General features: G+C 49.3%; 1 protein-coding gene across 3 annotated transcripts; it reads right to left on the bottom strand.

Annotated features, from left to right (window-relative positions):
• Nucleotides 1–130: 130 nt before the first annotated feature.
• DENND6B (DENN domain containing 6B) lies at nucleotides 131–27,889 on the bottom strand. 3 transcript variants are annotated; one of them, XM_074227186.1, is made up of 20 exons: nucleotides 27,636–27,888; nucleotides 17,322–17,360; nucleotides 17,200–17,242; nucleotides 16,033–16,148; nucleotides 14,999–15,079; nucleotides 13,472–13,577; nucleotides 12,975–13,054; nucleotides 11,240–11,302; nucleotides 10,797–10,852; nucleotides 5,630–5,752; nucleotides 4,997–5,092; nucleotides 4,794–4,888; nucleotides 4,375–4,440; nucleotides 4,219–4,283; nucleotides 4,051–4,140; nucleotides 3,681–3,734; nucleotides 3,437–3,546; nucleotides 2,724–2,826; nucleotides 1,696–1,770; nucleotides 131–1,019 (listed from the first exon to the last, which is right to left on the bottom strand). In XM_074227186.1, exons 1-20 carry the CDS (start codon nucleotides 27,822–27,824, stop codon nucleotides 897–899), a joined length of 1,773 nt encoding a protein of 590 aa, XP_074083287.1. In that variant the 5' UTR covers nucleotides 27,825–27,888; the 3' UTR covers nucleotides 131–896. The 3 variants fall into 3 exon arrangements, 2 of the variants coding, with proteins under 2 accessions (XP_074083287.1, XP_074083286.1); XM_074227185.1 differs by having other exon boundaries at nucleotides 930–1,770; nucleotides 27,636–27,889; XR_012476343.1 differs by having other exon boundaries at nucleotides 996–1,019; nucleotides 1,696–2,826; nucleotides 27,636–27,889.
• Nucleotides 27,890–27,928: the final 39 nt, after the last annotated feature.

The raw sequence follows: 27,928 nt of genomic DNA, 5'->3' as shown, positions 1-27,928 counted from the left end.
GCCCTTTGGGTCCTTCTCCAGGCCTGAAGGGTTTGGGAGGCAGGTGTTCTAGCTCGTTAACCAGGTAATCTGCCTTTCGTGTGGCCAGCCTCCCCCATCGTTGCCCAGCCAGAGAGGGCACAGTTCACCGTTTAAAACAATCTCCTTTACTAGTAGACAGATTGATGCTTCAGTTACCAAGGCCCACAGGAAGACTCCAGGAGCCAGCTGGAGGCTGGGCCCGGGCTCTCTGGTGAGATGGAAAAGCAGAGCCAGCTGCTTTTGCTGTGCCCCTGCTGGGCCTGGCCCTTGGCAAGAGGGGGTTAGTGGCAGGGCTGCGGTCAAAGGGGAATGGGCAATGGGGTCGGTTTGTGCTTGGCTGAAGCTCCCTGCTCTCAAACAGGATGAGGAAAGTCAAAGGCTTGGCCAGCACCAGGCCCCTGCCCTTCCCTGTGGCTCCAGCAGGAGTCTCCTCTGGGAGCCGAAGCAGAGCCCCAGGGAAAGGGCAGGGAGCGGTGCAGATGAAGGCGCCACGCTGGCAACAGTTAGGTGCCCTGCCCTAAACGAGGTAGGGTCAGCACAGCCTCTCCTGGAGGCTCCTGGAAGACATACATGTACATGGGCCACCTCCTTCTCCAGGGGCCTGAGACAGTTGTGATGAGGGAAAGGGAAAGAAGGGGCTGGAGGCCCAGGTTCCTACTCCCCAGCCCAGCTGCATGGGAGAACTGTCAGCACTCATTTCCCTCCTGCCCAGCCCAGCCTCCTGGGCCTCTCTCTCTCCTCTCCCAGCCCAGAGCTCAGAGAGGCCAGGGCCTTCCTACTGGCTGGGGCCAAGAAGGCTCGGCAGGCCTGGACAACCTCTTGCCCTCCTTTTCTCCCCAACGGGGGTCTCTGGAAGCCAGAAGAGCAGGATGATATCAGGGGTGTCGAAGGACAGACTGCAGGTCCTCTGGTAGGGAACCAATGACAGTGTCGATATACAGAGTCACCTGCTGCAGCGTCTCCTCCTTCACCGGGAGCCGGTGAGCCTGAGCCTGAATCTGGGGGAAGGGAAGGGATTTCGGAGGGGGTAGAAAAAATCCAGCTTTGTCTCCCCACTGAGCCCTAGGCCCCAGGCCTCCCAAAATAGGGAGGGAGCTGAGCAAAGGGCTGGCTGCTGAGGACACAGGGGACACCACAGACCTCAGCACAGTGGAGGACTACCTGAGGTGGCCAGAGGAGGGAGGGAGGGCCTGCTCTGGTATTGCCCCCTCCCCCTCAGGGCTACACACCTGATAGGTGGAAGGGAAGAGGGGGAAAGAGAAGGGATGGAGAAAACTGAGAGAGGAGGAAAGGAAGAAGAGGAAGAAAGCAAGGGAAAGGGGAAGAAAAAAGGAAAGAGGAGAGAAGGAAGGAGTAAAGAAAGGTAGGAAATGAAGGGAGGAGGGAAAGAGGAGGGAAGAAAAAGATGGAGGGAGAAGGAGGGAAGGAAGGATGGAGGAGGAAGAAAGGGAGAAAGAAAGGAAGGGGGAGGGAGGAAGGAAAGGAGGAGGGAAGGAAAGAGGAAGAAAGGGAGGGGGAAAGGAGGATGACAGGGGAGAAAGGAAGGAAGGGGGAAGGAGGGAAGAAAGAGGGAAGGAGGAAGGGTAAAAAAAGGGAGAGAGGAAGGAAGGAGAAAGAAAAGGAGAAAGGAAGAAAGGAACGGGGAAGGAAGAAGGAAAGAAGGAGCTCCCTCACAAGCTTTTCTCGAAGCTTCAGGATCATATCAACGATCTCCACTTCAGACTTGTCTTTCATCCAAGTCAAGATGTTCTGCAGAGAGAAGAGGGGAGGGTTGTGCCAGTCTCTGGCCCAGGCCTGGGTCTCACCCCTCCATTTGTTGCCCACAGCCCCTGGCCTGAACCTTGCCCCATCCAGTGGCCCATTCATTTTCTGACATCCCATCTAAACCCACTGCTTCTTCCTCATTTGTCCCCTGGACCAAGGAGAACAAGATCAATCCCTCTGAAGAGAGGCTTCTGCCCCCCCCCCCCCCCACCGCACTCCAGGAGAAACACCTGGTAGCCTTCACATGGTCCCTTCTTGGGTTAGGCCTCATTCTCACCATGCCAGTCCCTTCCCCTGAAGCTGGGGTTCCCCCCCCGGCTAAGGATTCTTTCCAGGGAGACTCTTCAGGTCTGGTCCCTAAGCCAGATCTGTGGGCCCACATGGAGAGCATGAGAGACCCCTGAGTACATGTTTCATGGCGCTCTGGCCTCAGCAGCACCTGTACTCCTCCCATGCCCTGGCCCCCTGTACCCCATCAACCCCAATGCTGGGCATTGCTACTGCCACGATGGTCTCTCTCATCTGCTCATCTATACCCACAGCCTCCTACTTGTTTCCTCTGACTAAAGGACACTTCCACTCGCTCCCTCCTCCACCGTCCTAGCTCCCTATTGCTTCTAGGGTCAGGCCTGGTTTGCATTTCTTAGCCCTCCACATCTGGTCCCAACAATCCTTGCAGCAGACATTCTCTGTGATTCTCTGCATTCTCTGTGACTCGTCCCATTGGCCAGCCTTCCTCCTCTCACCTCCCATGCTTGAGATGCCGTCTCCTTCCCTCCATTTCCCATTTCAGAGTCCCCCTCTTCAAGCCCCACTTTCTCCAAAGGCCCTGAGGCCTTCCCAGCAGGGGACCTGACTTGGAGCACATCACAATCCGGATCCACAGCATTCCCTCTCTGGGGTCTGGGTCCCCTCCATCCCATTCCATTTCCACTCACCGCCTCGCAGATCACCTCCAGATGCAGAGCCTCCAGTTTCTGGGTCATTTCCCTGTGCCGCTGACGGTACCAGCCATCAAAGTTGGGAGACTTGAAAAACCGTCTGCCCAAAGGAAGATGGCCACTTGGGGTCAGGCCCTGGAGACCCCATGGGCAGCCTAAGAACACCTCCAAGAACCAGAAGGAATCACCTTCCCATTATTCACATAGGCCAGAAGGCCTTAGCTCCCAGCACCAGGGTCCAGGGTAGTCATAAAGTCAGAGTGAGAAGGGCTTGCTTCATGGACTCTTCATGAAGAGTACAAGAAGCGGCCTTGCTCAAAGCCTGCTAGGAGGCACTCCCTCAGTGGAGAGGATGCCACATGCAGGGGCAGGGAGGCCCAGACTCAGACCCTGACACTGTCATTTACCAGTGGAGCAGGACAATCTATCCCCTGCCTACCTCTGTTTCCTCATCGGCAAAATGGAAATAGTGACCTCCACAGAGCTCCCCACCCACAGGCCTTTTGGGAGCCTTGAAGGAAGGGGCCCGACACAGTCATGGAGAGGGCCACTTTTAGAACCTTCTTCCAGGACCTGCAACCGGTCCCCTTCTAAGTGTCACCCCACTACCACCTCTGATTCTGTCCATGGGCCATGCAGGGGATGGTGCTGCCCTCCCCTCTGCCCCTTCCCTGAGCCTCCCCTGCCCCATAGTCTTGCTGCTTCACTACCTGTACAGGCCGAGCCAGTCACCCTTGAGGACACAGGTAAGCTGGGGGCCAGCATGTTCCAGGGTCTTCAGGAAATCATCTTGGCGGAAGGGGCGGATCTGGGGGGGTGTCTGCAGCAGAGAAGAGCTGTGAAGGCCAGGCCCAGGGGCCTCCTTGCAGGGTTTGGGCAGCCAAGAAGGCTGAGCTGGAGAGGACAAGACTGGGGCAGCCCAAGGCCTGGGTTCTCTGGCTGGCTCTGACTCACCTTCCAGGGTGTGATGGCACGCTGCAGGGGCATCAGGCTGGCCATGTAGTGCTCCTGAGGAGAAGAAAAGCCCTGGTCACAGGCAGGCCAAGGACCAGGGGCCCACCTCTCTCACTCCCTCCATTTACTCTGATGGGTGGTCTTTTCCATGACAAGGGGAGCTCCCTGAGCACAGGGGTGGCTTTGTAGCCCCCAAGCTTTGTCCAATTCCTGGCAAACACTGAGTGCTTAAACAGTGCTTGCTGCCTGGGCTCTCCAAGTCTCACCCTTCCCAGCCCCATCCTAGGCAGAACACCAGGGGCTGAACCACACCCAGCCCAGGTAGCCCAGCTCCTGAGCCCCAAAGGGCACTGTGGCTAGGGGTCCTCACCAGGGGGATGATAAAACTCTGGGTAAGTTCCAGGAGATGCCGCTGGACCAGGGCACTCTGCACCTCAGAAGGACGTTTCTTCTGGATGCCCTAGAGGAGAGTGGCAGGACACTGCTGTCAGCTCTCAGTCAAGAGTTAAGGCTGCTTGGGGTACAGGGGGACACTCACCTTCAACAGCTTCTTAATGAGTGTTTTATCCTTGTGCAGGTAGGTTTTGTAGGAGGTGTAGAGCCCTGGGGAAAGGAAAAGCCTGGTCAATGCTTCCTGGGCCTCACCTGGGCTGGTCTTGTCCCCTAGTGGCCTCCACCAGGAGTTCCTCCTCACCTGGTTTGGTGTCCAGGGTCTTCAACTTGGTGAGTTTCTTCATCTTGACTTGCTTGGGAAGGTCCCCTGAAAAACACAGGTCTGTTGTGCCAGGGCTGCCAGGGAGGGTCCAACCTGGCAGCTGGTCAGGGAGGGGGGATGTGCTCCAGTCCCATGGCTCCTCAGTTTAAGAGGCCTCTCTCCCTGGTCATGGGGGCAGATGTGATGGGAGAATCCTGGCCTCATTAGCCTTCAGATTCTCTTGGTTGCCTCAAGCCCCATGGAGAGGAAGACCAGGGGAAGCCTCCATCCCCTGGCCCCAGAGTTAGGCCAGTCCTCCAGCCCTCACCTCCTTCCTGAGTAATCTGCCTGAACTCTTGCTTTCTCATTCCCTCTCTTCACAGAGCTGGAGGCCTGGGGCCTGGCAGGGGCTGCCTTACCAGACATTTTGAGCTCCCCAATCCGGAGGATGTGTGGCCAATGCTGAAGTGTTTTGATAAAGAAAGGATTTGTGACTCCCAGGATAACATTTGGTCTAGAGAAAGAGAAGAGGGAGGACAGCTTCAGTCTGCGACTGCCTCACCCCATTCCCCAGTGACTCCCTGGGGCCAAGGGGCGGCAGGGCAGGAGTTGGGGTACTCACGGGGCCTGGGTCCGGGTAGTGTACTCCTTGAACTCGCTGTCATGGATGGTGAAGTACGGTCGGTAGTCACAGCAGAACTTGAGAGGTGCCAAACAGCTGTAGTGAGAAGGCCCTGTCAGTCATCAGTCAGGGTGATGGGCCCTGGAGGCCCCAGGACTTGGGGAAGCCAATGTCTGCCGTCCTCAGGGTTTCTGTGGCCACGTTTGGAGCTGATAGGAACCTCCCAATCCAGGCAGCCACTGTAGAGGTCAGGAGAGCAGGGCCCCACGTGGCGGAGTGGGTAGGCCTGGCCGCTGAGAAGGCGGCTCTGCAGCTCCTCTCGGCTACCAGCATATCTCTGTATGGTCGCTCTCCCAACCACAAGGATGGTGACAGTGACAGTACACAGGCCATTTCCAAAGGGCTTTCCCCATTTCGTTTCATTTGACCCTCTCTATGATACTGGGTAGGTACTGGAATTACACTCCATTTAGAGATAAGGACACTGACGCTCACGAGGGAAAAGAGGGAGCTCCCTGCACAGCCCCTGTGCCCCCCAGAACAGAGAGAAGAATGGATGGAGGCTCTCACATTTGAGGAGTGGGGGAGAAGACTGGCCAGGCCCACAAAGCCTGATCTCAGGGCATCACCTACCTGGTCAGGGCCAGTACCATCTCTGATGAGATGGTTGGGGATGGTGCCATGACAACAAGGGGCTCCCCCAGGAGCATCAGCTCCCACAGCAGTTGGATGTGAATCAGCACAGGTTGGAAACACCTGTCAGCAACAGAAGCAGAGAGGGATCAACAGCCAGGAAGCAGCAGCTTGACCCCGCAGCCTCCAGCTATACTCCACCAAGTGGGTCTGCCTCCAACATGCTTCCCCGAGCTTCAGCTTAAGCGTGTGTGCTCTTCTTTTTCTCTAACTTGGGACAATGGACTCACAAGGTCTGGGGAATCCAAAATCCCATCATCCTCCTGTCATAGTACCACAAAGCTGCTCCCTGGGCCAGGAGACAGCACAAGTGATGGGCACTGCCATCTAACCTCGCTCACCTACAGGATGACACTCTTGATTTCAGGAGTTCTTAACATGACAACTATTTTCATTGTAATTATTTCCTCCCAAACCTAAATGTGGGTAGAGTTTAGAGAGTAGCATCAGGAAGAAACTCAGGGACCAGCAGCCAAGCCTCCTTGACCTCTACAGCCTGGACTGTGGTAGGGAAAGCCCTGGCATGTCTAATCGTGAAATGGAGAGAGAGAACTATCTCCTCTGTAAAGAGAACCAGAACTGCAGGCACTGAGGCCTTTACCAGGAGCAGGAGAGGAGACAGCATCACCATCTGAACCGGTGGAGCCTAGATTCTCGTTAGCTAACCCCCAAAGCCAGGAGACAGGTCCACGGATGACCTCTGCACCCCCACCCCCCACCCCACACAGTGATCTTCTTTCCTCAGTTGTACTGTCCAGGGCAGGCCACCTGGGATTTAGGAATTTCCCAGGAAACTTTTCTTGGAACAAGGAGATAATAAGCACAACTAATAGGCACTCCCAGGAAAGATTACTGCCCCTCCTCTCTTTCTCTGCAATTCATAGCATTCTTCGTGGCCCAGCCCCAATCCAAGGTGGAGCTGTTCCTGAGCCCCCCGGGTGGCCTTCCCCCCCAAACCTCTTGTGCAGCTCTTTCCAAGGTCACTCATGACCTCCTCATTGCTAAGTCCAAGGAAGTCTTGCTGTCTTCAGCCTCTCTGATACCATTCATCAACGTCACCTTCAGGAAACTCTACTCTCCAATGGCATCTGTTGTTTTTACATCACAGCTAGTTTCAAATAGAAGACTCTGCTTTCATATGCTCCAATTAAAGCCTTCCTTTGTACCAAAGATCTTTTTAAAAAGTTCAAAGTCATTGACACTGTGATTGCTTTGAAGAGCACAGAAAACACACTCTACCCAGAGCACCTGGCCCTCCTCTTCTCCATCCAAAGGAGAAAGGCATATTTTCTTACGTCTTCTCATTGGATCCTCCTTTGGCCTCCTCATCTTACATCTGATCACTAAATGAATAGCTTCCCTAAGGGCGCCATCTCCTCCCATGGTAGAGGCCACAGCAGCGCCCATTCTACAGTATTTTTCAGACATACTTGTTTCTATTTATTTAAGGCAATGGAGTTAAGTGACTTGCCCAAGATCACACAGCTAGGTAATTCTTTTTTTTTTGGCAAGGCAGCAGGGTTAAGTGGCTTGCCCAAGGCCACACAGCTAGGTAATTATTAAGTGTCTGAGGCTGGATTTGAATTCAGGTACTCCTGACTCCAGGGCCAGTGGTCTATCCACTATGCGACCTAGTTGCCTCCATTCTACAATTTCAAAGTGCTTTACTCAGTTCTTTTTCTGGTGGCAAAGAATTGGAAAAGGAGATCTGCCCATTAATTGGGAAATGGCTGAACAAATGGTAGCATATGAATGTAATGGAGAATTGTTCTGTGAGAAATCATGAGCAGGTGGATTGCAGAAAAGCCTGGAAAGATTTGCAAGAACTGATGCTGAGGGAAGCGAAGAGAACCAGGAAAACACAGTGACAGTAACATTGTGCGATGATCAGCTATGAGAGACTTAGCTCCTTTTTTGCAGTTCAGTGAGCCCAGAGAATTCCAAAAGACTTGGGATGGAAAATGCCATCCTTATTCAGAGAAAGAAATGTGGAGTTTGAATGCAGACCAAAGCACTCCATTTTCACTTTTTCAAAATTTTTTTCTTTTCTCATTGTGGGAAGCTTTCTTTCCCTGACATCTAGATTAAATCTACCTTGCTTTCATCTCCCTCCACTCCTCCTCCTCCAATCCTATTCTGGCCCTGGGGACAAACCATAAAGTGGCGTCCTCTTCTCCAAAACTTGCAGGTAGCTACCATCCCCTTGGAGTCCTCTCTTGTTCACAGAGAGTCTCCGAGTTGGAGAGACCAGTGAGCCTACCAGACTAGGAGTCCCTCCCTGAAGTAGCCATTGAACTTCTGAATCACTAATGGTGGGAATGTTTCTTCTAAGCTCCAGTGGACATCTGCACCTCTTCCAATCAATCCCTTCAAAGTATCCTTGTGCAGACAACAAACCACGGGAAGAGGGGGTACTGCAAATCTCAGTGAATTTCTCAGACTCCTCCAAGTTGCCTCCAACAGTCTCTGGTCCTGGATGCCGCTCCTCCCTCTTTAACTTCATATTCGAAGGATGAATGGTTCACTACTTTGATAGGAATCTCAAAAGGGGAAACAGGTAGGGGGCAGCTAGGTGGTGCAGTGGATAGAGCACTGGCCCTGGAGTCAGGAGTACCTGAGTTCAAATCCGGCCTCAGACACTTACTAATTGCCTGTGTGACCTTGGGCAAGTCACTTAACCCTATTACCATAATTTTTTTTTAAAAAGAGGGAAACAAGAAACAGAAAAGCTGATGGATGGAGACACCCAGGAGAGAAAGGGGCTGCATAGAGACCTTCAAGAGGATGTCCTCACAACATCTCTGTGGCTTTGATGGTGGAATGGCAAGGTCTTGGTCCAGAAGGGAGTCCCAGGAAGCACATGCTGGAAGCAGATGCAGTGACCCAACCCTTTGAGCAGGTGTGGAGAGCCAGCCCTGGCCTGGGTCTTCCCTGGTGCTATGCATACCAACAAAAAGTATCTGGAAATATTGCTTCCCCCTTGTGTAAGTGGGGGTGAAACCAGGATTAGCCTCTAAGTGCAGATTCCAATGGAGTGGTCTCAGGCAGAGGAGGGCCCTGCTGAGAGCAGAGAGTGGTTGGATTGGTCATGTGCCCAGGAACAAGGTGATGCACTTTTTGTCAGTCTAAATAAAGCCCACCTCCATTTGGCAGATCACAAGTCTGGATGCTTGAGGGGGACCAAGGTCTCTTTTCAGTTTGTGGTGACATCAAATTCTGATGTTGGCAGGAGTGCATGTTGGGAGAATCTCTTCAAAGTAGCCTCTTCTGCACCACTGAGGCAAGTCAAGCTTCTGGTCTCTGGGTATGTAATCCCCAAATAGCATCTTCTCCAGTTCTCTCACTATCTTGGACACACTGCCGCCTGTCCAAGTCTTTCCTGAATGGAGTGGTTGGAACACACCAGAGTTCCACCTCAGTCCCTTTGAAGGCAAGCCCCTTCTCTGGAGTACTGGCTCCCCTGGGGCTATCTCAGGACCAGTGGTTTATCAGTATAAGCTTTAAGGTCACTCTGATCCCCTGATCTTTCCCCCAGATTTTACCTGTGCAGGTGCAGTTCTGAGCCCAAGGAGCCTCATCTCACTGGATCTGGCTCATGGTGTTGGTCCTAGGCTCTGCTATCCACCAAGCTTGACATCTCTTCTGGCTCAAGACTCATTTGGGTCTTCACCTCCACTCAAGGAAAAGGGCTGGATGGTTCAAGGTAGGTTCCTCTGGGCCACCCAAGAACCCCCTCCTGGGTGACATGAACCCCTTTATCACTGCTTTGGGAGGGGTCTGGCTATTCTCTTGATGAATTCTGGTCTTTCCATCTCCAACACAAGTCAAGTTGGGAAAAAAAAGCTCTTGAGTAGCCACTACATCTCTCCTCTAAGTTGCCTTGGCCTCTTATCAAAGGCCAATAGAGCCTATCTTGATGGAGCCAGATGGTCTCCCCCTTTAAAGATAAAATAGATGCTAGCATTTATTTTGGAAAGGGAGGTCAAGTTCATGAATTGAGATAGGGTTGGCAGGTTTGTCCTTGGCCAGTACCATCCAGATCTTTCAGAGGTCACCAACAGCCACTCAGCAAGGACCCCAATGACCCCAGATGTATGTCACAGATCTGGGGATATGAACTCAGGGCACGTCATGGCCAGACCATCTTCTTACTTAGAATGTCTGTGCCCTACAAATTATGTTCACCCTTCTCACTGCAGAGACCCTCCTCTTTGGAAGACAGTTGAGGGGTGGAAAAGCAGTTCAGCTTTCTCATCATTCCCTGCTGGAGAGGGAGAGGGAATGCTCCAGCTTGTCTGAGCATCCCACCTCCCACTTTTCCTCTACTCATAGGTCTACAATGGAACTTGTTACCTTCCCTCTCAAACCAGGTCCCTCCTGAGTCACCAAGCTAAACCCTCCAGTCTTTGGGGACATTTCCTAGTCCTCACACCCCTCCATCTGACCAGTCTGCTGCCTAGGCTGCATCCTTTCCTCCCCAGTCCTATGGGTGTCACACTTTGGCCACTCTTTCCTTCTTCCCTGGATAACTGATCCTTTCCCTAACTCACCTAATTCATTTCTCTAAGACTAATCTGTCCAGAGTCTGGCTTGCATCGATGACTGCTTTGCTTAAACGTTTCCCATGGCTTCATTCTAACCATAGGAATACAGATTACACGGCTTAGCTCAGCCCTCCTAGTCCCTTGTGATTTAGCCCATCCTCCCAACTGTTGTGGTGCCAAACTCACCATGATGACTTGCCTCGCCACCCTGGCATACCTTGGGCTTTCCCACTGCCATGTCTTGTTCATGGCTTTTTCATCATCCAGAAAGTGATCTCTTCACACTCCTGCCTACTGGGTTACACCTGCCTGTCCAGGACCACATCCAAAGCTACCTTCCCCCTAAAGTGTTCTGTGTTTCCCTAACTCCATATTCTGAGCCTCTGCAAAGCTCTGGCGGTTTGCTAGGTCCCTCCATCATTAGGCTGTGAGCTACTTTAGGAAAAGGGCTGAAATCCTAGTCCTCTCTACTCCCCACCCCATCCCATACACAGCAGGCACCATGCAAATGAGCACAAGTTTAATCAATGCTTACACGGATGATTGTTTTTCAGAACTCTTACCTGAAAAGATCCAGTTCATTAACACTGGAGAGAACTAATGGGGCAGGGAGCAGGTTCTGGATGGAAGAAAAAAAGCTGTGAGAGTTGGTTTTAGTCCCCAGGACTGTCATCAGCTCCAGTGAGAACCAGACAGTCTAGGCTAGGATATCAGCCCCTCTCCCCCTCCTTATCCTATTCTCCAGAGTCCAGGCAGCAAATGCTCCAGGCAGAAAGAGGGGGCAATCCTTGGCCAAGGGGCACAGAGTAGGGAAGGCCACTCTGGGTAGCATGCAGATGGGGCCTGAAGAATTGAGATCAAGGTTCACCATACAACTGGAAGAAACTGGGGGTACTCTTTGTGTAAGTGCGCGCGCGCGCGCACGCGCACACACACACACATGAGAGACATGGCTCTGGAGATGGGACCAAGGGGAGAGGACATTTGCCCATTAGGGGCTTCTTACCTCCTGGTTCCCCTGCTTTACAGGGCTCGACTCTAGCTTGTCTACACGGGATGGAATCCGTACCTGGAAGGGTCAGTGTCAGGGTTACAGCAGTTTTGTGTGCTGGCCCTCACTGGGCTCTCTGCCACTGGGACCACCTCAGTGAGGTGGCAGAATGCTCACTGCTTCAAGCCTGGTCCTGCCTCATGGAGGGAAAGGATGGCTCATGCAGCCAGTTCAGATGTGAACACAAGTCTTGTGTGGGAGGGGTCACTAGAGGTCATCCTTCAAGGGGTCACTCAGTCTTGGTTCAGACCCCTGGAAGGGGGTAACTAACTCAGTGAACAACTGTTAGCCTTTTGTCCACTAGATCTCTATGAACCTCCTTAGCTCTCCTACTCTCCTCTGCCTAGTCTGGACAGGATCTTTCCTTGCACTGACAAAAAAAACTCTTTCCCAATGAGGAAACACCCTTGGTCAATGCAGATGTGCGCCAACAGGCCAGCACTTTTGCCAGGCCCTATGCTTGTTCCTGGCGAGTCTGAGTTTCCTGGCTCAATCTGAGGATGATATGTCTAGGTCACAGACACTGCTGTCGGATGCAGGACCTGATCCGAGGCCAGTCTTTTGTGTCATCCCATTGACCCACAATGACCTTGTATTCCCTAAACCTCCCACGATTGTTCACAGGAACTTTTAGGACCAGAGTCCACTGGCCCCGGACTTGTGGAGTTTATTTTTTGCATCTAAATGTAGTTACCTCAAGACTCCCATTAACTTTGCCATTCCAATCTGATAAAGACCTTTTTGGAACCTAATCTGTAGGGTCTTAGAGTCCCTTCCCAACTATGGATCATTACTGTGGTCTTAAATACTGACATCATTCAAATTTTGCCTCAGTTTCCCCTTCTGTAAAATGGCAAGAGCAACAGCACCCATCTCCCTGGGATGTTGTGGGGGGAAAAATGCTTGTAAAGGGTTTTGTAAACTTTGAAGTATCATATCAATGCTAGTTATTATTATCAGTGGGCTTGGAATAAAGAGAAGTCCAGGTTTCGATCTTGTCTCTGACACTTACTAGACCATGGGCAAAGCCCAACTTTTCTGGGCCCCAATTTCCTAAGTGGTGACAGGGGGCTAGACTGTTGTGAAGATCAAATGTGAAAGTACTTTGAAAATCTTTGGTCATATTAACACTGTTTAGTATCATTTACCAATCTGATAAATACCCAAATAGACAATGATGTGGAGTCCCTGGGGTCCTCCCCTACAGACCTCACGCTGCGCCAGAGGCATTACCCAAATCAGATTAAAATGCAATTGAGAAAGGGTTCAGGGGCGGCTAAGTGGCACAGTGGATAGAGCACTGACCCTGGAGTCAGGAGTACTGAGTTCAAATCCAGCCTCAGATACATTACCTAGCTGTGTGGCCTTGGGCAAGTCACTTAAAAAAAAGTTCACAAACTAAAGAATCCCTAGAACCTTGGAATGTGAACATGTGAACATTCTAAGCCAGCACTGGGCTTGCAGAGATTCCCTTGTGTTTTGGTTTGATACCCCTGCTCCTTCCCTAAACTCTACTTGAGGATTTCCTCAACCAACTAGGCCTTTGACTACTTAAACAGGCCAATGGTCCTTCCCTCTGTTCCACAAGGGGAGCATGAGGGTCAGTCTCCTTCCTTCCTGAGGTTAGGCATGCTATGATGGCCTTATCCTGATCATCCACAGTGCTGGCTCATGCACAGCTTCTCATTACCTGCATAACGACTCCCATCACAGGCAGATTCAGAGTCTGTCCTGGCACAGGGCGAGGCCACTGGTCAATCTCGTTGCATACTGCCAACATATGTTAAGGAGGAGTTAGAAGTAGGTCTAAGCAACCAGGTTCGCTCTCCCTTGCCCTCCAATCAAAGAATAATCTCTGAGACATGAGCACCACCCATGCCAGTGGTGGGCATCTGGAGCCTGGGACATAAGAATGTAGGACTCTGTGGGTGGCAGTTTTAATTGTCTCCTGACTAGCAGGTACTACCTGGTTTCTTCACCTTCTTCACCTCCTGCCTGGGCACAGGAGGAAAGTTCACTCACTAAGAGAAGGCCCGGACCTTGTTTAATGCTTACACTGTGCCAGGCAGGACACCACCAAGGAAGAGCCTAGGGATCTAGCATCCAGGGCATCTCTTCCTTATACATATATCATCTTGACCCCTGACTGGGGGCAAGACCTGCTCAGGCCACTATTTGGGGGCTCACCTGCTTCCAAGCATGGGACCAGTTTCTCAAAGTACTCTGGCGCAATGAGATTCAGCAGTGACTGGAACAAATTCACATAAGGCAGGCGGGACACCAGCACCAGTGACTGAAAGGGATCCATGGGGAGGAAGGTGAGCAGGCATAGGGACTCCTTCAGGGATGTTTTCTGTTTGACATCACTGGTGTTCTTTCCCTCTCTTAGTAATTGAGCCCCAAACTACAGGCTACCATACTGCCCTACATTTGATAGCACTTGCATCATCCTGTCCTAGAGGAGCAGCGCAGACCAATGGACAGAGTGCCAGATTGAAAGTCAAAGACCTTGGCTCAAGGCCACTTCAGATACTTAGAAGCTGGGTGACTGTGGGCATATTATTTCATATATGTAGGCCAAGCTTCAGTTTCCCTCCTCTGTAACATGAAGGTCTAGAGTAGTGACTTCTCAGGTCTTCAAGTTTATGATTCAGTGACTGCTGTGTATGGATGGGGCCATTCTGCAGGCCGACATTCTGGGTCAGGCCTATTTGAAGCCTCATCCTGGTGGGAGGGCCATGTCTGAAACTGTAGAAGCTGCTAACGCCACAGTCCTCATGTGGGACAATCATGGAAAGAAAAAGGAGATGGAAATGACTGGAAGAATATGACCTGGGGGTGGCTAGGTGGTGCAGTGAATAGAGCACCAGCCTTGGAGTCAGGAGGACCTGGGTTCAAATCCGATCTCAGACACTTAATAATTACCTAGCCATGTGGCCTTGGGCAAGCCACTTAACCCCATTTCCTTAAAAAAAAATAACTCAAATTTATAATAGGATTCTGAGACTTTATAAAGTTTTTCTGACACCAATAAATTCTATGTATTTTTTCATGAAAAAAAAAAAGAATATGACCTGGGGCTGGTGGTCTGCCCTGCTGCCTGCACCCTAACGGCCCCACTACCATAACCCACTGTAACTTCCCAAGCATGATTTCAGAGGACCCCAAAGCAAGATTTGGCAGGCTCCTCAAATGCCCCTGACTGGATCTGTCCTCACACTTGAAGGGCAAGGAGTTGAAAGGGAGCTTTCGCCAACATCTGGGGCACTGGGAAGAGGAGCCTCTCCCAGCATCTCAGGGTTCACTCATCTCAGTTCACTCACTAAGAGAAGGCCCGGACCTTGTTTAATGCTTACACTGTGCCAGGCAGGACACCACCAAGGAAGAGCCTAGGGATCTAGCATACAGGGCATCTCTTCCTTATACATATATCATCTTGACCCCTGACTGGGGCTGGTGGTCTGCCCTGCTGCCTGCACCCTAACGGCCCCACTACCATAACCCACTGTAACTTCCCAAGCATGATTTCAGAGGACCCCAAAGCAAGATTTGGCAGGCTCCTCAAATGCCCCTGACTGGATCTGTCCTCACACTTGAAGGGCAAGGAGTTGAAAGGGAGCTCCACCTGGCTCTGTTTCTGTTCTAAGGTGCCCCTGAGACAAAGAGGGAGCTAGAGTTGACACTCAAGGACTCCCCCTGGACACGTGTTCTTACCTTCTGAAAGTAGCCTCTCTTCACAGCACTGTCCTTCACCTGCCTGAAGTACACGTAACCAAACAAGTGGGCAGCCTCTCTCTGGCAAAGACAGGCAGTCATTAGACAGAAATGCTAGGCCAGAGTCATTCTCTTGCCACCCACCGCCCCAAGGCTGTTACACCCTCTCCCAACAAGGAAAGGACTGGAGATGAGGAATGTGGTTAAAGTGTCTCCCCATTTCTTCCCCACAGCAATGTGTGGACAGGCTTGAGAAGAACACCAAAGAAAGAGGTGCAGGAGTACCTCCCAAGAGTCCTAACATATAGCTCTGGCTCTAGTGGAGCAGCATGCCAGGCTTAGGTAGGATGCCTAATCTGGCCCTACTGAGTGGGAAGCTGCAGAAAGGCAGGTACCACCTGGTTTCTTCACCTTCTTCACCTCCTGCCTTCCATAGGCCTCATACCCCCAAAGATGAAGTTCTTGCTGAATGATTGGAACAAAGGAGACTGGGAATTTGCCCTCTTGTTAACAGATCAAGCAAGGGTGACTGTGGGGGGAGGAGAGGAAGGGAACAGGAACTGTATCTTCACTGAGGTGAACCCCTTGGTCAGGGCCAGGGGAGACACATCCCCAGAGCCTGGAAGCAGTTGCTCTGGGGTCCCAGAGTTAAAGAGTCAGTCCACATAGCTCTCCCCAGCTGTGAGGCAGGCAGGGCAGAAGAAAGAGTAGAATGGGGACAACCTCTGGCCTACTGAGAGAAGGCTCAGTGCTACAGTCTGACCACAAAATGTCCCTTCCTGCTTCAAGGACTTGGCCTAGCGTAGAGCAGAAGCTGATGTGTGGCCAGGAAGGCAACTAATAGGTTGTGGGTGAGGCTCCGAAACCAGTTTAGCTGAGGGCCGCCAGCTCTAGCCACTCAGAAAGGACCCCTGCCCACTGGTCCATGTGAGAGTGGGATCAGCAGAGATCCCATCTCCAGGGGACCTTTTTGCCCTCTAACATATCCTCTCTGTGGTCCTTGGAGGGGCCCCAGTTGAACATGGCTCACTCACCTGCAGAGTGACAGGAGCCCCTTTGTTATAGCCATCATCGTCATCCATAGAGTCGGGGTTCCTCTGTCCTCCAGACTGACGCATACGGAAGCTAAACTGGGTGTCCCCAAGGCAGCCTAAAAGAAGTAAGGCCTGTCCCAGTTACCCACAGTATGTGGGTGGCCTCATGCCAAAGCCCTAGTGCTGAATCTAGCCCTCAGTCTCCAGGGCATAACATCACTATGATCTGGCAATAATGCCCACTGGTTTGAGGACAGCTCTAGCCAACTACTAAGCCCTAGAAGTCTGATGCTCATGGATTGCTCTAATTCCCAGGTGTCCTGGGGAGGAATCCTTGGCAAACTTGGTTTCAAGTTTAGGAAATGAGTGATATCCTCCAGACCTTGACCTCCCAAGCCCTTGCCCTCCTGGGCCTTCAGAACTGGCTTGTATTTTTGTGAAGAATCTGGATAAGGAATTTAAGAAAGGGGCCCAAGGGATCACATGATCACTTAGGACTGAGAGGTTCCAGGAAAAGCCTGGAGGTTTAAGCCACAAGGACACAGATCAGAGGATTTTCTTCGGGGTCCTTGAAGCTTCCAAGGTAGCCACAATCAGCAGGGTGGGGACCCCAGAGACCAGTCCAGAAGATGGCTCTTCCCTGAAAAAAGAACTGTGAGCCACAGTTCTTAGTGTGGGACCAGGCCAGAGGCCAGGGCTGGCTGACTTTGCTTGGGACAGAAGTTCAAAGCTATCCAGGGGTGGCTCACTCTCTGCCCACCAAGGAGCAGGTCAAGGAAGCAGCACTGAGTCCTGCCCTTCACAATCCTGGTCATGCCAGAACATGTATATGCTATGGAGGAATACCTAATCTGCCTCCCAGAGCTGTTGGATGGAAAACATATAAAACAAAAACTAGTTTTATGTTTCTCATTCATGGGAACCAAGACCCTCCTTGGGATCACGACTAACACTGGAATGAGGTAAGCCCCCTTAGGATGAGTCCTCTGTGCTGTCATCTTAGAAAACACACACACAGTGATTGCCCAGGCCCTATGGAGGGCAGACCCTTCCTCTGGGACATCCACACACTGTGACACAGGCACCTTGGTCCCTCTCTCCTCCCTTTTACATGCTCTGGGCCCTCCCTCATTATCCTGTCATCCCAGGAAAAGTAAAGTCACTTACCTGAGTAGGAGTCAGGAAAAGACAAGTAGCAGATGCTGGTTTTCTATAACAGACAGGAAAATACAATGAAATTTCAAGATGTCACTGTCTGAAGGGTGCTGTCAAGAGGGCAGGAGACCTACCTCCTTCTCTGTCAATCTGGAGTCATAAGGGTACACCAGCTGCAGAAGAAAACAAACAGAAATGCAATCAGGATGTTAACGGAAACTACAGTGCTTCCCTGGGACCTCTGCAAGGAGGGGATGTGTTCACAGGAGAAAGGGAGATTGTACATAGCACTCTCAACAATCTTCTAGGCTTCTCTATTCTATCCCTTCTCTGTCCCCCAGATTACAGCCGAATTAACCCGAGATCCTCATGGGAAACAAAGCTGCCACACTGACATTTGTCTGAGATCAGGATTGCTACTTCTTGTTTTATTTCAGTTGGCTCTACTTCAAATTGTTTCTAGCAAACAACTTATTGTAGGATTCTAGTTTTTAATCCATTCTGCTATCTGCTTCTGTTTTATGGGAGCATTTGGCCCATTCACATTCATGGTTATAATTACTCAGTCTTATTTCCTCCATCCTGTCCCCACCTTTGCTATTTGTACTTTTCTCTCTTTTTTCCACCCTATTTCTCCTCACCAGTGTTTTGCTTTTGATCACCACTTCCCTCAACGTGCCCTCCCTTCAATCAGCCCCTCTCCCTTTTCTTTCCCCCTTTCTCCTCTTTGTAGGGTAGAATAAATTTCTAAATTCAACTGAATGTATATATTATTCCTTCTTTGAGCCAAATCTGATGAGAGTAAAATTCAAACAATTCTCATTCCTCCCTACTTTCCCTCAACAGTAATAGATCTTCATGTGATGTAATTTACCTTATTCTGTTCCCCCCTTTCTTCTTTTCCCAGTACAATCCTTTATTTCATATCTTAATTCATTTTTTACATCATCACATCAAACCTCTAAGTATACTTTTTTTATTTTTTAGGTTTTTTTTGTAAGGGAAATGGGGTTAAGTGATTTGCCCAAGGTCACACAGCTGGGTAATTATTAAGTGTCTGAGTCCGAATTTGAACTCAGGTCCTCCTGACTCCACTGCACCACCTAGCCACCCCTCTAAGTATACTCCTAAAAGAGACAGTTCAAGAGTTACAAGTATCATCTTCCTATGGAGAGTTGTAAACAGTTTAATGTTATTGTATAACATTTTTTTCCTGTTTACTTTTTATGCATCTCTTAAGATTTATTTGAAGATCAAATTTTCTCTTCAGCTCTGGTCATTTCATCAGCAAAGTTTGAAAGTTTGCCCGTTTCAATGAACGTCCATCTTTTCCCCAGTTTGCTCAGTTTAAAAGAGTAGTTGACTCTTGGTTGTAATCCAAGCTCCTTTGCCTTCTGGAATATCATATTCCAGGGCCCACAATCCTTTAATATTGAAGCTGCTAAATTCTTTGAAATTCGGCCTGCAACTTCTTGGTAGTTGAATTGTTTCTTTCTGGCTGCCTGCAGTAGTTTCTCCTTGACCTCATACTGGAATTTGTCTACAACATTCCTTGGAGTTTTTATTTTGGGATCCCTTAACTATTATATCTTCTGGATCGTAAGATATCAGAACAGTTTTCCTTAATAATTTCTTGAAAGATGCAATCCAGGGGGGTGGCTAGGTGGCGCAGTAGATAGAGCACCGGTCCTGGAGTCAGGAGTACCTGGGTTCAAATCTGATCTCAGACACTTAATAATGACCTAGCTGTGTGGCCTTGGGCAAGCCACTTAATCCCATTTGCCTTGCAAAAAAAAAAAAATGCAATCCAGGCTTTTTTTTTTTTATGATGTCTTTCAGGTAATCCAGGATAGGCAAATGAGTCATTAGATTCCATTTGTCCAATTCTAAATTTTCAAGGAATTATTTTTTTCAGTTAGCTTTTGGACCTCCTTTTCCATTTGGTCAATTCAATTTTTTGAAAAAATTTATTTATTTTTGAATTTTATAATTTTTCCCCTAAACTCACTTCCCCCCCCCACAAAAGGCAGTCTGTTAGTCTACATTGTTTCCATGGTATACATTGATCTAAGTTGAATGTGATGAGAGAGAAATCATATCCTTAAGGAAGAAAAATGAAGTATAAGAGATAGCAAAATCACATAAGAAGATAACACTTTTTTTAAAAATTAAGGGTAATAGTCTTTAGTCTTTATTCAAACTCTACAATTCTTTCTCTGGATCCAGATGGTATTCTCCATTGCAGATACCCCATAATTGTGCGTGATTGTTACACTGATGGAATGAGCAAGTCCATCAAGGTTGATCATCACCCCCATGCTGCTGTTAGGGTGTACAATGTTCTTCTGGTTCTGCTCATTTCACTCAGCATCAGTTCATGCAGATCCTTCCAGGCTTCCCTGAATTCCCATCCCTCCTGATTTCTAATAGAACAGTAGTGTTCCATCACACACACATACCACAGTTTACTAAGCCATTCACCAATTGAAGGGTATTCACTCAATTTCCAATTATTTGCCACCACAAACAGGACTGCTATGAATATTTTTGTACAAGTGATGTTTTTACCCTTTTTCATAATGTCTTCAGGGTATAGACCCAGTAGTGGTATTGCTGGATCAAAGGTGATGCATATTTTTGTTGTCCTTTGGCTGTAATTCCAAATTGCTCTCCAGAAAGGTTGAATGAGTTCACAGCTCCACCAACAATGTATTAGTGTAAGGGTGGCTAGGTGGTGTAGTGGATAAAGCACTGGCCTTGGAGTCAGGAGTACCTGGGTTCAAATCCAGTCTCAGACACTTAATAATTACCTAGCTGTGTGGCCTTAGGCAAGCCACTTAACCCCATTTGCCTTGCAAAAAATCTAAAAAAAAAAAAAACCCCAAAATAATGTATCAGTGTGCCAGATTTCCCATATCCCTTCCAACATCGATCATTGTCCTTTCTGGTCATATTTGGCCAATTCAATTTGTAAAGGCGTCGTTCTCTTTTTACATTTATCCAATTTTATTTTTAGAGAATTGTTTTCTTTTTCAATTACCCAAGTGTAAAGGAGTTGTTTTCTTCTGTCAATTTTTGTGTTTTCTTTTCCAATTATGTTGACCCTCTTTTGCATATCTCTCATTTCTTTTCCCAATTTTTCTCCTTGATTTTAAACATTCTTTTTGATTTCTTCCAAGAGGACTTTTTAGGCTTGAAACCTCTGGGGCTTTTCATAGAAGCTGTTTTCCAATGTTGTCTTCTGAGATGATGTTTTGATCTTCCTTATCTCCATAGTAGCTTTCTATGGTTAGGGCTTTTTTCTGTTTCTTACTCATGTTTAGCTTCATTTGTAGTTTTTAAGGTTGAGCTGTGCACCTGGACCTCAGGGGGGCATTGTCCCAAACTTCTTGGGTGGGAGGTCAGAGGTCTGCTCACTATATGTCTGCATGCTGGCATTTCAGGTGCACTGGGGTACTAAAGCTGGTAATTTGCGTTCTATACTGGGTCTGGAGGTCTCTCAGTTGGTCTGGTGAACTAAAAACCTAGGGACCTTGGTTTGTGATCTTCACTATGACTAAGAGACTCCTGACACCTCTCCTCCCCATTCCACTACATCCCCCCCCCCCCCCCCCCCCGCCAATGTTGGGTCAATCTCCTCCTACACCTGAGGGAGACCCAGCTTTCCAGGATAGTGTAATCTGGAAAATGCTCCACTCAGTAATTTTGGGGTTCTGTCACTCCAGAATCCATTTAGAGGTTTGATAAACATTATTTCTGTATTAAGTTAGGCAGAACTCAGGGAAGTTCCTGGCTTCTCTCTGCCATATTGGCTCCATTCTCCCACACTGACATTTAAGGCTGCCCTGGTGCTGTTATTCTGACTCAGTTATGAGCCATTGTGCTCTCTGGTGAGGAGAATCATCCCCATATCTGAGAGGAAGAAACTGAGGCACAGGAAGGGGGAATACTAAATAATACCCAGAGTCCACAAGGCAGTTCATAGTGGCTAAAGAAAAAAGCCCTAATTCTGGAGATAAACAAAGTAAAAAAGATAAAATGAAGATTTTCCAGTAATGGATGGTCACAGGTACTTTGAGTGAAGAGGGGTATCCTGAAGCCCCAGGCTGTGACAAAGCAAAAATGTCAATCCTACTTCTAAAACAGAGAAGATTTCTGATCCAAGTCCCTCATGCCTCTGGTTTCTTATCTGTAGCATGTCATGCAGTCATCTGCAGCATGACTAGAGGAGGAAGGGCAGCTCTTACACAGCCACATGCCTCTTGGTGGCTGGGAAAGGCAGTAGTCAGCACATGAGGACTGGGCAGAGAAATGAGAATTAAAGACCAAAGAGAATGAGAAAGGCCTCTGTCACATATGAGGAGTGCTCCCCAAGAGAGCAGCTGGGATGGGGTGGGGGGGTGGGGGGAGACAACATGGACAACTGGAACTCTTGCTTTCACCAGCAAGAAAATCAGGAAGCTCCAAGAGGGAATGAAGGAGTTGATCAAGAGAGACTTGGGGGGTTATGGGATAAAGAAGCTCCCACACCTGGTATGGGCCCCTACCAATGTCCACTGTGAAGTTAATTTAGTTATGAGGCTAGGGGTTGAAGGAAGTACTATATTAAATTAAAATGTAACCCACCCCAACTCTCTTTTTGGTTTGGTTACCCTTTATTTGTGGTAAAATGATGATGCATGCAAAGCATTTTTCAAACCTTAAATTGTCATATAAATGTGATATTGTTTTTAGGATTCCAAACAAGGCCTCTTTTATAGCAGCATTTGATTCAAGGGTGGTGAATACAATCTTAAAATGTCCAATTTAGAATTATATCTCAGTGTAAGAATCTAGACACATCTGGAAATATTCAGTATGTTAAATATACATTAAAGAAGTATCAAATTATAGTCTACATCAGTGGTGTCTAACACAAACAGAAACAGATCCCTGCACTGTTTCAGAAAACCACAAATTCACATTTATATAAATTGTCTTATATTTTCATTTATTTTGTTGAACATTTTCCAATTACATTTTAATGTGGTTCCACAATACTGACAGGATCTCTAATTTGTTTTTAAATAGTTATTGATGTTTTCTGTTTCTTACAGGATCAATTCTCAGTATCTCTTTTCCCTCCCAAAGAGGCATCCAATATAATAAACGGTACTTTTAAGATCAATAAAAAAAAAAGAAAAAGAAAACAAAGGAGGGAAAAAAATCAGGGCAACTGATGAAAATTTTGAAAATGTCTAAAAACATGAGCCATGGACAACCCCTGGGAGCCTCCCCTCCACCAAGGGGTGGGTTAGGGGTGTGTTTTCTCATCTCTCATCATTCTGGGTCTAGTCCTGCTATTGCATAGTGACAGCAATATTGTATGAAGATACATTGTGAATGACTTAGCTATTTTCAGCAACAATGATTCGAGACATTTCTGAAGGATTTAGGATGAAAAATGCTATTTACTTTCAAAGAAAGAACCGATGGAAATGCTGAAGCAGACCTTTTTTTCCTATTATTCTTAGTTTTTTTAGCCTACAAATTCTTTAGCAACATGGATAATATGAAAGAAGTGTATAACTGAATATGTATAACCTTTATCAAAGAGCCTGCCTTCCCAAGGAGGGAAGGAGAGAATGTGAAACTAAAAGTTAAAAAATAACAATGTTAAAAATTTTTGCTTACATAAAATTGAGAAAAAATAAAAAATTTTTGGTTATATGTACTTTTGCTTTTTGCTATGTCGTTCTTTTTACTTATATTGTTCTAGTCATTAAAGAGAATTTTTTTGGCTCTACCTACTTCACTTTGTATTAGTTCATACAGATCTTTCCATGTTTCTCTATATTCATCACTCACATTTCTTACAGCATTCTGAGATTCTAATTTGTTGAGCCACTTCCCAAACAATGGACATCTACTTTGTTTCCAATTCTTTGCTCTCATAACCTTGGAAAATGGATACACTAACTGTTTCTTGGGGTAGCTAGATGGCTAAATGGATAGAGTTCTGGGCCTGGAATCAGGAAAACCTAAGTTCAATTCTGATCCCTGACACTTGCTAGTTGTGTAACCCTGGGCAAGTGACTTAACTCATTTGCCTTAATCCACTGGAGAAGGGAAGTGGCAAACTACTCCAGTATCTTTGCCAAGGAAACCCATGGATAGTATGGTCAAGAAGAGTCAGACACGCCTGAACAACACATTCTTGGTGGAGCTGTGAACTCCATGCATGAGTTCATTCAAAAAAAGCAATTTGGAATTATGTTCATCACCTGGAGAATGGCTAAACAGACTGTGAAATATTGTTGTGATGGAATATTATTGTATTGTAAGAAAAGACAAAGGGGATGGTTTTGGAGAAACATGGGAAGATTTATATGTACTGATTAAGAGGGAGGTGAAAAGTACAATAACAACATTATAAAGATAAAAAAAAACTTGCAAAGACCAACTATGATTCCATAGGACCAGTGACAAAATCTGCTGCCCACCTCTTATCAAAGCTGAATGACTAATCTGTAGGATAAGACTTATATTTCTGGTCATGCAAACTTGTGACTGTTTTGCTTTATGAAGTCTATTTCTTTTTTTAAGATAACTTTTTTTTAGGGTTTTTTTTTCCTAGCAAGGTAAATGGGGTTAAGTGGCTTGCCCAAGGCCACACAACTAGGTAATTACTTATTAAGTGTCTGAGGCCGGATTTGAACTCAGGGACTCCTGACTCCAGGGCCGGTCCTCTATCTACTGCGCCACCTAACCACCCCATGAAGTCTATTTCTTATAAGGTTTGTTGTTAATAATTCCAGTTGGGAAAGTACTTGAGAAGGAGAGAAAACAAACGCTTGGTAATCGAAAACACTGAGATAAGGTAGAAGTAGTATAAGAAAAGAAAGAAAAACCAGGGGTGATTCTCTGCCAGAAGCAGTCTAGGGAGAGGAAAGTGAACTGGGCAGCCCCTTCCACTTGTGGGGTATAGTTCTTCGAGGTCTAGAGACAGAGAACACGTCAGCCCTCTGAGTTACATAGGAAATCCATTCATCTTTGATTAATCTGGGTAAAAGAGGGTGAGGAGCAATGAAGGAACAGGGTGGGTCCTGCTGTCACCCAGGGCTCCAACCCTAACCTAAGAGGCTTAGGGCAGTCAAGAGTTCAGGGCTTGGGCTTTTCAGACTTGTCTGTCACCAAGCAGAAAACTGACCCTAAGATCATAAATTGTGACCCAGAAGGGACCTCGATCCCCTTCACTTTACACTAGGGGAGACAGAAGCTCAGAAAAGGGGAGACATCTGTTCAAGGACACCCAGACAAAGCAGCAGTTGGGATGCACATACTCCAATTCTGTCCAGTCCTCATCTCTGAATGAGTAAAACCAAGTACTGAGCACTGGTTAAGTGCTGGGGACCAAAGAGAAAAGCCAGACAGTTCCTGCTGTCAAGGCACTCTCCTTTTAATGGGGGAAGACTCACCAGAGAGGAGAATGAGGCTGCTTTGCATACAAGAAGGCCTGCAGATGTGCTCATTCTGAATGTACTTTCCAACTGACCCCAGGGGGCTGGTGACACTCAGTCAAGTTCAGGGTCAGGCACTCCACTTCTCTCCTCAGGGTTTTCTATCAGCTTCCGGGTTGGGGTCAAATAGCATCCCTGATAGTGAGAGGACTGACTGAACAGTAACCATACTCTGGGATGCAGGAGGTAGCACCTCACAGAGAGTGGAGGGTGAATGTAAATGTGTTTGCGAGTGCATGCTCCTCTTGCTCCTGTGCTGCTGCTGGGTCCCCAAGTCCTCTGCAGTCTAGGCTTGGCCCAGGTAGGGGGCCCCAAGTCTCTTCTGCCCCTTTCTTCTAGTCTTCTAGTCTTCTAGTCTTGACTCCTTGGGACTTTTCCTGGTTGATTTTCTTTTAAACTAGAAACATTCTGAGTCAATATATGGAGAATTGGAATGGATTTGTTGGCCATATGTGACTGGCATCACAGGATGTCATACTAAAGATAAAGCAGCCCAGAAGAGGGCAGCAGACTGGAGGGAGACTCAGAGGGCTGAGGACATATAACAGATTGGACATTTCTTGGGGTTAGGGAAAGGAAGTTACAGAAAGACATTATGAGGGGGAAATATTTGGGTGGTTATAGGGCTTAATGAAATTGTGGGAAGTAGCAAGACCTCAAGAGTTTTATGACCTTGATTTTTAATAGTCACATAAGGGACCAACCTTCAATACCCTGCTGCCTGAGGATGTAAAGGGCTCATCTCTACTTATCTAGGCCAGACTGATAGTACTGGATATTGAGTCCACAAAAAACCTGGGGTGGGTGGGTGGAAACAAAGGGAAGGTATAGGCAAAAAATGAAATGATTAAAAAAAAGCCAATGTGACAAACAGATACATGTTTATTATTAAGTGCTTCAGCATTCACTGGTTATACAAAAATGAAAAATGGCCCTATCTGGCCAATCCAATAGAGGGGGATAATGTGAGTATAACAATAAATGGGATAAAAAGTAGAACAGGACCCAGAAGGGGACCTGGGACAAACCAAGTCAGAACAAGTGCTCTGGGGGTAGGAGAAGGGAATTGATTTTCACCAGGCAAAAGGGGAGGGCTTCTGGGAGGTAGTAGCAAAGGAAAACAAGAGGGCAGGAGGGCAGTCTGATTTTGCTGGAACATAGAAGATGTGAGGGAAAATTATAGGTGATTGGACTGAAGGTTGAAGGGGAATCTTTTTTCCCCCTTAAAAGGTCTTAGTCATTTCATTTGAAATTTGTCTCTATCCTCTCTGCCCCTTTGGGTTTTGCCTCCAGAGATACACAAGTTCCAGCACTTAGAACAATGCTAGCTCCAGTAGGAACGCTATAGATGCTTGTTGGATGAAGTGTACTTGCCATTCCTCACGGTAACCCTTCCCATATGGAAGTTGAGTGTTCAGGTCCCCAAGTCTTCTCTTTTCCAGGCTTAACACCTGTACTCCAAAAACATGATTTCGGACTTCTCTCTGTCTTCCTTTGCTCGCTCAAACTGTCAAAGTACAATTTCTCAAAAACTATAATTCTGGTAAAAGATGAATTTCTTTAGAGAATAAGCAGTGTTCACATATCAGAAAGTAAGAAATTAAGAATCTAAGCTGTCTTTACAGACTCAGGAAGATGTGATGAGAATGCTTGGAGGCTTGGTCTGCTGGGAGTAGACAAGAGATCTGATAGGAGGAGGAGGACAGTCCTTTAAGCCCGAGTTTCGGGCAGAGATAGTGTGCAACTTTCACGGTTAGACCACAAATGAGATAGATGACTTTCCCTAGTCTCTGTTTCCTGGTCCAAAGGTTGGGGGTCGTTTCCTTAATGGTGGTAAGATCTTAAAGAATAAAATTTTAAATGTCTAGCCCATGTTTTCTGTCATTTTGTTTATATATATTTAGGATTTTTGCAGGACGATGGGGTCAAGTGGCTTGCCCAAGACCCCACAGCTAGGCCATTATTAAGTGTCTGAGGCCGCATTTGAACTCAGGTCCTCCTGACTCCAGGGCCGGGGCTTTAGGGTGCCAAAACCCAGGTTGGGAGTTTTTGTGGCAGTTTCCATGAGGCACTCTCAGCCACACAGTGTCTCAACCAATGAAAGACCATTCAGGAGTTTGTGGTCTCTGAGACAAACGCAGGTTCAAGAAGCTCCGGAGCCCTCGGGCCAGGGCCACGCAGAGCCTGCGGGTTCCAGCAGCTGAGGGCCAGCAGCCCGGGCTCCAGGGAGAGCCGAGGTCAACGCCGGCCACGGTCTGCCACAAGCCCCCGCCCACCCCGGGCCGCCCCTCCAGGGCCGCCCCCCCGGGCCTCCCCCCGGGCCTCCCCCCAGGCCGCCCCCGGGCCTCCCCCCGGCCGCCCCCCGGGCCTCACCCCCAGGGCCGCCTCCAGGGCCGCCCCCCGGGCCTCCCCCACGGCCGCCCCCCGGGCCTCACCCCCCAGGGCCGCCCCCCGGGCCTCCCCACGGCCGCCCCCCGGGCCTCACCCCCACGGCCGCCCCCCGGGCCTCCCCACGGCCGCTCCCCGGGCCTCACCTCCAGGGCCGCCCCCGGGCCTCACCCCCAGGGCCCCCCGCCCCCCGGGCCTCCCCACGGCCGCCCCCCGGGCCTCACCTCCAGGGCCGCCCCCCGGGCCTCCCCACGGCCGCCCCCCCCGGGCCTCCCCCCCCGGGCCTCACCTCCACGGCCGCCCCCCCCGGGCCTCCCCACCGGCCGGCCCCCCCCGGGCCTCACCCCCACGGCCGCCCCCCGGGCCTCCCCACGGCCGCTCCCCGGGCCTCACCTCCAGGGCCGCCCCCGGGCCTCCCCACGGCCGCCCCCGGGCCTCCCCACGGCCGCCCCCCGGGCCTCACCTCCAGGGCCGCCCCCCGGGCCTCCCCTCCAGGGCCGCCCCCCGGGCCTCCCCACGGCCGCCCCCCGGGCCTCCCCACGGCCGCCCCCCGGGCCTCACCTCCAGGGCCTGGCCCAGCTCCAGGTCGAAGGCCACCACGCACACGCACTCGAGCCAGGCGGAGAAGCGCGCCCAGGGCAGCGGCGGCCGGCGCAGCCGTCGGGGAGCGCTCGGGGCGGAGCCCGGGCTCTCGGAGGGGCCCAGGCCGGGCGGCGGGGGGCGCGGGGCGGCGCCCCACAGCGCATCCATGCCCGGGCCCGGGCCGCCTCCGGCTCCTCCTCCTCCTCCTCCTCCTCCGGGCGCCGCCGTGCGCCGTTGTCATGGAGACCGGGTGGCGGGGCCCGCCCCTCCCC

This window comes from Macrotis lagotis, chromosome 2 (genome assembly GCF_037893015.1).
Source record: "Macrotis lagotis isolate mMagLag1 chromosome 2, bilby.v1.9.chrom.fasta, whole genome shotgun sequence".
Taxonomy (NCBI): domain Eukaryota; kingdom Metazoa; phylum Chordata; class Mammalia; order Peramelemorphia; family Peramelidae; genus Macrotis; species Macrotis lagotis.
Note: the sequence above shows the minus strand (reverse complement) of the source record. Positions and strands in the feature narration are given on the sequence as shown.

Excerpts from the sequence above, each read along its gene's own strand:
- DENND6B (XM_074227185.1), bottom strand. The coding sequence starts at position 27,824 with ATGGATGCGCTGTGGGGCGCCGCCCCGCGCCCCCCGCCGCCCGGCCTG. Across the intron at positions 4,441-4,793 it reads TGGGGAGCTCAAAATGTCTG|GGGACCTTCCCAAGCAAGTC; the intron begins GTAAGGCAGCCC and ends TGTGTTTTTCAG. Across the intron at positions 2,827-3,436 it reads GACTGGCTCGGCCTGTACAG|ACGGTTTTTCAAGTCTCCCA; the intron begins GTAGTGAAGCAG and ends TCCTTTGGGCAG.